The sequence below is a fragment of the Corvus cornix genome, chromosome 1 (genome assembly GCF_000738735.6).
Source record: "Corvus cornix cornix isolate S_Up_H32 chromosome 1, ASM73873v5, whole genome shotgun sequence".
NCBI lineage: Eukaryota > Metazoa > Chordata > Aves > Passeriformes > Corvidae > Corvus > Corvus cornix.
In genome coordinates, this window is record NC_046332.1 from 55,303,863 (window position 1) to 55,316,371 (window position 12,509).

At 36.2% G+C, this 12,509-nt stretch overlaps 1 protein-coding gene across 1 annotated transcript in view; it reads right to left on the reverse strand.

Moving 5' to 3' along the window:
* Positions 1–12,509, reverse strand: part of LRCH1 (leucine rich repeats and calponin homology domain containing 1) — a 118,888-nt gene that overhangs the window by 56,698 nt on the left and 49,681 nt on the right. Inside the window, 2 exon segments of the mRNA XM_039567696.1 lie at positions 3,715–3,841; positions 6,685–6,829. Coding sequence (XP_039423630.1) covers positions 3,715–3,841; positions 6,685–6,829 — 272 coding nt within the window.

A 12,509-nucleotide genomic window follows, 5' to 3' on the forward strand; every position in this document is an offset into this window, starting at 1 on the left:
CTTTGAATAGCCATGGAAAACAAAGACCTATAATATTATTTGTAGTTATTCTCTTGACTATTATTAGGCTTCATGAATGTGTATGTGACAGTGTTAAACTTTCCCATTACTTTGGAAGTAATGGAAGTAATACTATCAATCAAACACCTATGGTTTCCAAGCTAGTAATTTTTTAAGGAATTATGCAACCAGCAATTTGGAACTCAGCTTCAGGGACATTTGCACGTAACTGAAGTGCAAACACCTACTCAAGTTCCATGGAGAACTAGAATTTGCTGAGGTCAGACTTCTTGTATTAATTATATTTTGTTCTCACGAGATAGGCCATGTCCTGTCAATTTGTCAAAATCAGAGAAATATAAGGTGTATTTAAATTTAACATTAATTTCTGTGGCATTAAGCTCAGTGGCATGAAAACAAAATCATCATCTGTTTCCCTTTGTTTACGGTAAAGTTTAAATTGCCTTAAACCAATCAAATTCCGCATATACGTTCAGCAATATAAACAGAAAAAACAATATAGTACTCGAGCTCCATATTAACATATTTATTCATACACATGCAGAAGTTTATCCAAACCATTCAAATTGAGGCAAACTTCCTCCTTACATAATTTTAAACTTGGGACTCCTGACTGAGCCATTATTCCTACAAAGCACATGGGTTCAGTCAGAGCTTGTGACATAAAAGCCATACTGAATAGTAAAAAGAAGTTACACAGTATGTGAGCACATGGACCCTTTTGGGAAACAGCAGGCAGCATGGTCAGGCTGCTGTCTCTGAGTAGATGACTGGGATAAATGACATAAATCCCAGGTGAGAAATTTGAAGGCTTCCAACATGAGATTGGAGCAGCCCAGAGATGGAGAGGGCTGTTTCCTGAAGAAGGCAGAAGTGCAATGCTGCCTGATAGGATGGAGAACAGAATTTTACTGTACATCTGATAGTTTTGGGTACAATTATTGAGCCATCTCTGCCTAATTACTTTTCCTTGGTAGAAAGTAAGTTTCAGGTTATCTTCACACTAATTTTGCACTCTCCTGGCTGACAGCAGAGGCATGATTGCATGAAAGAGTTGCAAATAGAAGTAAATTTCTCAGCCAAATTTTACAAATAATGGCAATGTGTTCTGCAGGGAGAAAAATTTATGTTATAAGCACCAAAGTAAGTTACCAGTCAGAATCCTAAATTCAAAAGAATACCTGAAAATTTTCTGCATGTAATATCAAAATTATTCTATAGCTGCTACAGGTATGAAATTCATAGAAACACATACATGTAATAGAAAAACCATTACCTACCCCATTTTGGAGGACAGAGGGGAAAATCAAGAGTCTATTGCAAAGATCTGGTCTAATTTGCACCAAATTATGCCTATATTGTTCTACAGTGACTATAGGGGTAAATTTTGTAGGTAAAAGGTAGGTAAAAAGGTAGGTAAAAAGAATCCTTTGCTATGTACACACAGCTCTCACTGTATGTGGCTTGTGAAACATTTGAGGAACCTGAGGTTGCTCAGAAATGTCCTGTTGATACAAGAACTGCATGGAGCCAGGTGGCATCTCAGGATTGACCCCCTGGCCCAGGCCAGCACCAGCACTGTGTACACAGCAAAACAACAGCATTCCCTGCCAGAGGGCTGGGTGATGCTTCTGCTTGAATTCCATACTCTTCAGGCTGGCATTGCTCTCACACAGCTGAATTTTTTGTGCAACAACTGCAATATGACTTCATGTTTTTTGTTTGTTTCTTTTACTCATTTTAGAACAATGATCACCTTATTATCTAAACTGCTTTATATTATACATGCCAACACAGATCCCTACTCTCAATCCTACCACTATTTGCTTTTCCCAATACATCACAGTTATGTCATTTCCAGTTAAATAGTGCATCTCATTTCACTAGAAATGTACCAAACACACATGGTGGCATCAAACTGTGTAATCAGGTCATCTGAACAGACTCACGCTCAATTTAACAAAAACCTGTTCTTCATTCAGCTCTGCCCCCGATGCCTTCTAAATCCCAAAGAACAAGCATCAGACCTTTTTCAGTTCTCATGTATCTTCTAGGCTACCAAAGTGACATGCAGCTAGAGCCTCTCATATGAAACACTTTTAGAGCAGAAATTTTTCTTCATGACAAAGAGTAACACTGAAACTATACTGTAACTGGAAAGCAATATGAAAATCCACTATTCCAGAATTTAAACACATTATATGCTTGAACTAAACAAACCCAATCTATTTCAGGTATAATCGGCATTGATTTCAAGCTTTTAGTTATTTTACTACGATTTTTTACTAAATTTAGCTTCAATTATTTATAAAACTGGAACCACCACCTTTTAATATATCTATTTTAAGCACAACAAAAACAATGCTATAAACTAGCACATTTTTAAGATTAATTAAATCAGAACCATCTGTGTAATCTCACTAAACCCATCACATACATACAAAAATTTAAAATATTTGGTAAGATAAATTAATAATGCTCACCAAACAAAATAAACTTGCTAGTTTTAAGCTCAGTCATAACCCAGAAAGGAAAAGGTAACTACCCCCATCATCCCCATCAACTACTACATCAGTTGTAATATATAACAGAAGCCTGACTACAGGATGCTGGTTCAAGAATATCAAAAGGAAAAAGCCCCACAGTTGCCACCACCTATGAAGAATCAATAGCAGGGCTGGGGCCTCAATCAAGGTTATTAATTTCTGTAACATAATTTATCGGAGGAACTACTACGATAAAAATAAGAATATGATAACAAGGCCCTTTCGGGTACAGAAAAGATGTGCAAGGTAAATGCTGTCAGTGGAGGTACCAGCAGCGGGAAGGAAGTTCAGATCTGGTTGTTTTACTATGCATAAATTAGCAGTGTCAAAATTAGTTTATTTGTCAATTTGTATCTCAAAAGGTCAAAATAAATAGAAATAAACAGAAGTCTTACGTCATAAAGAATTCAGAGTCTCAGCTCACAACACATAGTAAAGGAAGATAAAGGGAGAGAAAAGGAAGCATTCTCTTATATATATTTTCCACAAACATGTGCAATTAAATTAATTTTAAGCTATAGTACCAAATAAGTTTTGCTTTTTCAGACTGTCATTGACTAGACAATATCTTCCAAATGATCTACTGCTTGGAGAAAGAGTATTCATGTGGACAGCTTTGAAAACAAGAGGAGTATAACCATTTTGTAGATCTGTTTAGATGGGTGTTCCAGGAAAGGAAGGTTGCATGATAAATGTAGTGAAATAAAATGAAAATAGATTGATAAAACCAGTATCACAAATGGAATGCAGTGTGGTAAGCAGATAGTAACAACACAGAAAGGAAGCAGGAGGGGAGGGTGCTACAGGGGGGTACAACCTTGCAGAGCCTGATGCCAGAACTTATGAACTCTACACAGTGAAACAGGGAGCCAGGGCAGGCAGTGAGCAAAACTGGTAAAGATGAGGAACTTTGAGTTTTGAATGAACTGAGGGCAGTGATGTTGTTTAAAACAGTCCTGAAGAACATAAAAGAAACTCGTATTGTGTTACTATCCAACACACTTGAGAAGTTAAAAACTTAAGTTTTGCAAACTACATTATAGTATTAAGCACTTGTTCAAATATATGTGAAAAGTGAATTTTATTGTTTCTATTTAAACTCAAAAGAAATCAAAATAAAAAGTGAAAAAAAAGATCAGTAACATACCAATTCCATTAACTGTTTTAGCTGACCTATCTCTTCTGGAAGGGAACCTAGCTTATTGTTACTTGCAATTAAGACTTTTAGAGGAAGACCACACAGGCAAGCTGGCAAAGAAGAAAGCTGATTTCGACTGCAACAAAACAAAACAAAATATTAAAATCATCAGTGATGTTCTGCTGTATACTCACAAACTCTGAGAGCTGCAAAATTTCTTCATTTTCATGGGTTGTATTTTACGCAGATAAAATTGAAATTTTCAAATGGCAATCATTAAGAAGAGACTTGCACATCAGAAATACCTGATTATTGACTAACAATACTGCAGAATTTACCACTCTGGAAAAAATGCATTGTATCAGTTTAACAACATTGTAACAAATCTATTTGTCACAAAGAACAGATGTTTCCCTTCCTAATGAATACAGGAAAGTCAACTGAGACAGTATTTTCAAGTATTTAAACATGCCTGTGGTTTTATGTGCCATTAAAATGGATGCCTTTTGTTCCAACTGAAAAACAAATATATAAATTACAGACAAAATGGTTATTTTCTCAATTAATTTAAAGTACATTTATAGTTGAAGATTACTTGGTACATCTTGTTCTACAGTTCTATGCTATTAACCCAGGTAAATACAGCAAACTTTTCTGGACTATCAATGGTTCACTTCTTTCCAAGACTCATAAGCTTAAAGATGACAAATGTTATGACCCTTTGTGATGTCCACAAGATTAAAAATAGTAATTTGTGGCTCAATTCCCAGAAGAAACTTTATGCTCATCAGAATAACATAGTAATTACTCTCTCCTAGAATATTTTAAAGTTTTCTTAAAATATAACATTTTCTTTCTTATGATTATTAACCTGTAGTAAAACAATGAACAGTAACTTAAAGTGGCAACCCAGTACAAATCATTTTAATTAGCTCCTGACTACATGTTAAGGCTTCAGAAAGCAAAGATATATGACTGAACTCTGGAAACCTGTGGCAAAAACTATCCTGTGTAATTTCAGCAGGACTTGCAATACTGAGGTGAAACGAAACCAAACAAAAATCAAAATTCCACAAGTTGCAAAGCATTTCTTCAACTGCCAATCCAGCAGTGTGCTACAAAGATGCATAAAAAGATGCATATTCATGCTCCACACAACAGTCTCAAAATATTGTACAAAGCAAACTACTGTCATATCTCTGCTGCACATACCAGGATACAGACAGATACCAAGTAGCAAATCCAAAGAAAATAAACATGAGAAATCCAACTACTAACCAGCAGCAGCTGAAAAAAAGTATCAATGCTTATTGTGCAGCCAGTTTTCTTAATTCCAGCATTCTTACAGAAGACCAAGACACAACTTTTTTAAAAAATAACTTGGAAATATTTTTTCAAGTTCTAAAGAGCTCAAATTGAGGAAGCCTCCACTTTAAAACAGTAACCCTATACTGCAGATCAGACACAGATAAAAAATAAGTAAAAACAATTTTTAAGTTCCACAGAACTCAGAAGCAGCCCACTAAGAGATAAGGAACAGAGCATAACCAGGGCAAGTGAGTAATAAATCATCATTAGTTTAAAAGGAATTTCTTTAAATAAAACATGAGCAGTATCCACCAAAGCCCAAAGACTATATATAGATCTCTTGGCATCACTTTCTAAGGCTGTTTAACATATGGGCTCTGCTGGTAACAGGCACAAAAATATGTGTTTTAAATGTATTATATATTTCTTGCCAAGAAGCAACGTGGTTAGAAAGTCAAGGATGTATTTCCTTCTTCAGACTGTTCACTACATTCAGCTAACATGGGGAAGGGCACATTCAAGTGAAGAGGGGATTTTAAACGGAGAGAAATTACCTTATTTAATCAAATGAAAAGATTCCTTTTAATTTTGTCCAATTTACTGTCATATGTGATATAAAATCTATTAGCTTTGTGATGACTCAGACAAATTCTATCACTACACAGAGTTCTAATTCACTGTTTCATGACATTGAGTTCTAACCAAGTCAATTCTAATTCCTAAATTTACCAAGACATTTTATGTATATTTAATAATTTAATCCAGTTTTTAAGTTCTTTATGTATATCTAACAAACACTAATTCAAAATATCAAGTGCTCTTTCTTGTATATGTGCAGATACTCAGGATATACTATTCCACTTACATTTTTAGAGCCAAAATAGTGTTCCACAGTAGCCAAAACTACAGTACAGTAATACAGACTTGAGAAAGATCCTCAGTGTTGATAAAACTGATGATCAAACCTTCATTCCCTGAATTTAAAAGGCCAAGAGCCATTTCACCTGCTACTCAGACCTCATTCTGGTGAAGACCAGACTGTTATATCTTCACCCCAACTGAAAAGGGCTCACCTGCCCCCCATCAAGAGCACATGTGCATTCACCTGCACTTGAACTAACAGCAATTCTCTGTACTCATCAGTATTCACACACATTTTTCCTGGAAAGGAGGAAAAGGCATCCAACTCTTTGCCACTTTCTCCTAAAAAAGGCAGCAGCTGTATTTCTTTCATAATATGACTATGCTAGTGATAGATACAGAATCATGCTCTTCCATTCCATTCCCTATGGAGAAAAATATAAATCCTCTGTCTCTGTCCCTCCATCTTTTTAACTGCAAAGTGTATGTCAAATTTTAAAAAATTTGTCATCAGAAGTGAATTAATAGAATACAACTGTTTCGATGTGATTAGCATTCTGGATTTGTTAGAAGGTTAAGGGACAGAACTAGACTAATATTGCTTGGCTTTCTTTTAATAATTATTTTTACATTTTGGCATTTACAATGCCTTCATCCAGAGCTGTCTCTGCAGCCAATGAGCTTTTGCATTACCCCTTTCAGTAACATGAAAAAATGCAGTCAGTTGTGCCAGAAGCTTATGAAGTGCAGACAAAAAAAGCTTTACATATTTGCAAATAAACAAAAAAAAAGTGGCAAAGTTAAACTTACCTCAAATTTAAGTAAGTTAGCATTTGCAAGTTTACTATGGCATCTGGTATAACTTTGATGCAATTGTGGTATAGATTTAGTGTTTCCAGTGACACAAAATGGCACAACTCCGTAGGAACTTCAGTTAACCTATTTTTGGATAAATCTGAAAAGAGGAAAAAGAGAGAAGGTACATTTTTTGAACCGTCAGAAAGATGTACTTTGAAAAGCTGTGCTTTATTAAAGTAAGTGAATAAATATAATTTACAGGGAGACAGCAAATTAGACCAGTATTTTTATTAAGCAAAGTAAAACTAGTACAATCTTTTACAATTTTGAAACGGAACAGGCTGCATATAAAAGAGCAAACATTCAATTAGGATTTATTTGGTCTAATAAAAAGTAATTATTTGCAGGACTCAATATGCTGAGGAAATAGCTGCAAACAGATTCCAAAGCTCATATAATATACCCAAAGATCTAGCCAATACACAGTTAGACATCTGCAAATAATGATAGCACTGAGAGAAAACAAGTAACCATGATTACATCTTTAATTTCTTTAAATAAATAAATAAATTAGGTAATTCTTCAAACTGACTTTTTTCTCCTGTGTCGAAACCATTTATAAATGAATGCTACCTAAAGAAACAGCAGAGGTTTTCAAGAATGGATTTTATATAAATACATACAAGACAACAATGATGGATTCCAATCCCCCAAAGCCACTGCTTGTACCCACAGAACAAAAGCTTTTTACTTTTGATCAGTTATTCATTCATTTCCCATTCTAAGCACACAGACACAAAGGAAAATAAGGAGGAAAAAACGTTACTGAGTTTTGTTACTTAACTACCACTGTATGAAGAATGAGGTATCATAATACCGATGTAAGCTCAAGTCATAAAATAATAGTGCATGCCAGTGTTCAAGTGAATCAACTGGGCTCAAATCATTGTTTAAATAGTGTTGCAGAAGAAATATCTTATCTTCAGAAACTACACAAATGCCACCTACCCGTGTCATCAGCCAGATAACCTGACCTGAAGAATGGTCACCTTTTAAGTGGAACACGAATGTACTTATGCAAAAAGTGAAATGTCTGATGGTAAAGAAAAAAATAGAACTTAATTATCTCCTCACTTCACTGCTGCTATTTTAGGCCTAGTGCCTGATCCTTCAAAGCCTCTTTCAAAGCTTCCTTAAATTAAATAAAGGAAAAAGCAGCCGAAGTATGGATTATTTCCACAGCCCTGATGATCTGTTTCCTGTCTTTAGGGCTATAAATCATATTTTTGCTTTTTGTGAACAAGCAGGTAGAAGTCTGAAGAATTTTTTAACATCCTTCGAAGTTTGCTGTGCAGAAGCACAGCTTGAATTCAAACCTATCACCAGTCAGAAGGACTTACTAGTTTTGTTCTTGTCTCCTGCAATGCAAGCTGAAATTCAGCACATTCTGTTCTTTGTCAGCTTCCACTTAGCTTCACCTCATTGCTTCCAACAAGAAGTTGGCTTCATTATTCCATCCCCTACCAAGACAGTTGTGATGGCCTCCAGGTGCAGTAACTGAGAGCAGCTCTGCTGACCCTAATGGTAGCGTGATTGAGTTGAGCACCTCAACCAAAATTATTCACTTCTAAGTTACTATACAACAGCAACTCTAACTGCTCTGCTTTCTCTTACCAGGCTTTGATGGTGGTTAGATGCAGCATTACCTCATATTCTCCTTCCCTTTATTTCTGACATCAAACAAAAGCATTCCCTGTTGAGTGAATCTTACTACTGTTTCAAAGCAGGAGAAAGCTCTTCAGTGTTCCTCTGGTTTAGTGCTTTAATTCTCTACTGTTTTCTATTTATCCTGAGAGCATTTGTTCACCAGCATGGCATTCCAAAAGAATTCTGCTGCCTTTCTAGCTATGTTTATTATCAGGTATTAACAGAAGACTGACATGCTGTAACTTTTTGAATCATGCAGGGGCTATTCATATTTTACAATTTGATTGCAAAGAAAACCTTGCATTCTTTAAATCATGTTTTTCTGTGGTGACATTGCTACAAACATCCTGCTTGCTTTCTCCTTTAAAGTGGAAGGAGCAGCAAAATCCAGATGAGTGAAGTGAACTCTCCTAACGCAGTTCTGGAGCTCGTGGCAGGAGCTCTGGCATGCCCCAGGTCAGAGAGAGTCCGGCTGCGTTACTTCTGTGCGTCGCAGAAGCAACTTCGGCATCAAGAAGGGAGCTGCTGGCTGAGCTCGCTGGCTTCTTTGCAGAGGAAACACGGCAGGAGCCGATGGGATCGGCTCACGTTAGCTCGGAGGTAAAGGAAGAGAGAGGCTGTTCTTGGTCAGGCTTCTAACAGGTTTATTGTCAGAAGTTTCGCAAACAGAACATGGCAATGATCTTAAGCTGGGATCCCGCCGAGAGGCTTTCCCTCATTTTTATAGGGAGTTTGAAAACCGCGGGGAAAGGGGAAAACAACCAATGAGTTACAAGCCGGGGGAGGATTCCATGTAACAAGAACCACTGGGGGAAACCGAGAGGCGGGAGTTACAACAGAGAACCAGTGAACAACAGAGTAACCGAGAATTTTCCCGAACCGGGGGAGGTGGCTTGGACCCGGGCACCGCCCAGGGGGTGCAGCTGAGGCTTCTGAGCCGCCCCTCGACCCACCCTCCGAGTCTGTGTCTTGGGGAAACTCGATCCAGGGATGGGGCTGGGATTGATTGGCATCTCGCTGCCCCAGCCCTGCAGTGGGCTGGGTCACAGCAACACTCTCCATCCAGGGTGAAAACCACCTGTATGGCACTAGATGGAGAGCAATAACGCGTCCTTCACTTGATCCCTCTCCAGTGATACACAGATCAAAACCTGTGAACACTAAAATGTTACTTCTTCTCAAACTGCAGCCTGCCACCTTAACTCCCTCTTCATGCCTGTTCACATTTATCTTCACATGAAAAAAAAAACCTGTTGCCACAATATTTGACTCACTCTTGAAAAATTCTAGTATCTCAAAAAATCAAAATAGCAACTAGACTGACCCTGTTCCTAATACAGACATTACTACCACAATTAAATGCCTTTAATTTTTTTTTTTAATTTTTTATTACTATCTTTTGTTCTCAAAATTTTCTTTCCGAAGGAAGAAAAACAAAAACCACACAGATCATAACAGACAAATCCCTTCCTGTCATCCACAGGACACACTACACACACAACAAAGGAAGTCAATTATTTGTTGCTGTCTAGTTATCACAGTTTGATAATTTCAACACCTGCATCTATTGTTGCTTCCTGAATAATTATTATGATGACAATAATAATAATAATAATTCTTAAAAACCTGATCTATTCACAGTATAAGGCAGAGGAACAAAAACTACACATTTTATTTACCACTGTTGTAACATAACTTAATAGAAAAAGCAGAAGTTTGTCACTACAGTTTACTGATAAAAGGTATCATTAATAGCAAATCTGAATGTCTTTGTGGAACACAGTACTGGAATGGAATCTGACATACAGAATACCCACCACATTTTTAACAAGTGGTATAATTTCTGCCAAAAAATAGACCTGTCTGATCATATGGAAGTAAAAGAAGAAAACAGACTGCTTTTATTCAATCCTAGAATGAATGTGAAGCTCTGAACATGATACAGCTGTGAAGAAAGCTTAGCAGCTTTCTGAAAATTCCATACAGGAAAGCACATCTTCACAACCTAAAAGGAAAACAGCCTGCATAACAGTTTTATACTGCACCTTATAAGCCCATACAAACATGTAGAGAAACTTCTGAAGTTTACATAATTATTTTGATACTACTTTATACGAAGGTACTTTTGCCTCAAATTTCTGCATCTTACAGTAAGTCTGTAAAAAACTCAGAGTTAACCTGAAATACAAGTTCTAGAATAAAATACAAGAATTAAGACTTTAGGAAAACTTTTGAACATACTGAGAAAAATAGTATGCATATATCTTGGTTTTGTTACCATTCATGAATTTTTTTCATAAAAATCCATAAATTTTTTCATTTCTGAAAAATATTTTGCAAAGGCATTCTTGGGTTATTTACGTAACAGGAGAAATGCAGAAACTACACTTTTAAACAACTTGTGAAAATACTTTCAAAGTACAGAAACAACTAGTTGGCAAACCTTTAGTTTCTTACTGCAATTCTTTAACTCTACACTTCCCAAATTGCTATGCTACACATCCCCCTTACGTCACTAATTTGAAGAACAACACTTCATGGTAGTTACTAATAATGAAGATAATGTACAGACTGGGTTTTGCTACAGAAATGACAATGAACAGAGGGGTGGAATTTGCTGGTGTTTAAAAGAATTTTGAACAATTTGCTTAGGCTATGTAACACAGGGGAAATCTAACAAATTAATGAATCTATGATAGCAGAAAGACATTTCATAGTTGCCAAGACAGTACAGGTAGGTTTCACCTGAGGTCACTATTTCCTGTAAGTTCTATTATGAAATAGGTGACACAAATATGAAACAATGGGACAGGGGGAGTCCATGCAATGGTGTGAGCTTCCTGTTTTAAATGAAATGCACCATTCATTCATTATTTGTGACACCAAGATATTTTCAAACTACATCTGGCTTTACTTTGTCTTTCCCTGCCAAGAACAAGTTTGTTAAAACTCCAAAATAAAGTAACAGAACACAAAAAAATAAGCAAGCCAGTTTAGAAAAATATTAGATGGAATCTTGATCTTTAAAAGAGTCAGCAGAATTCTGGCATAATGACATGGCTTTTGTATGAGAAATATTACTGTCTTGGAAGCCAGACAGAAACTACACAAAATAAGCACTTCCTTAGCTGGGAGCGAACAATAAAAAGCAAAAAAGTTCACACCGGTAAGTAAGCATTTAACAGAAGACTCCAAGCCTTGTTTGGTGACTGGCACACTGCATGGCCAGGAAGCACACTGCCATTACACCAGTAATTACTGGCCCCCATCCCTGGGGCAAAACCTTTTCATTCCTGTAGCTCTGACAACCTCCACCACAATGAAGTGCCACCACTGAGTAGGACCTTCCTGACTTCACATTTTACAGCCACATAACCAAGTGCCACTATACCTGTATATATTATATACACGGTACAAAACACTGCACTGCAGAAACCAAAATGGTTTTGTCAAAATAAACAAAATAATATTAGAAGTCAGATAGTTACATTTCTTTCACTAAAGCTACTGAAGTGCTCCAATTTTACTACTTTCCAGTGATTAATATATTATTAAATATCAGTTATTATCACATTATTAAATTAAAATTGCACACTATTCATGAGAGAGCTAAACAACTTAAGACTTTAAACTGTAACAGTAATTCCTTAAATAAATATGTACATGCACTACTACATCATAAATCTTGGCCAAGAACTTCAAAGAAAGCAGTTTATTAAAAAGCAGTGATTTACACATTTCAGATGTTAGACAAATTCACTAAGTTTATGTTTCTAGCACACAAACCAACAATAGACAAAAGTTGAAACTGTGCTATAAGCATCTATCCACCATTGAACAGGAACATATCTATATATATATAAATATATATATATGTATGAAATATCTGTATTTGCTATGAAGTTCTGAAATCAAGAAATTGCAAGGGAAAAAAGTTGCCCAAACAACCTTAATTCCAGCCCACCAAGTCCCTTTTTTGTAGGATTCAGCATTTCCTGAATAAAAGACAGTAATAATTTTGAAGAAGCAATTTGCATTTGTACTCAGATACCATTCAAGGCATTCAAATGAGATGTCTGAAATGCATTTGACAAGGAATTCAAACAATTCACTGTAAAAGCCTAAAAAAA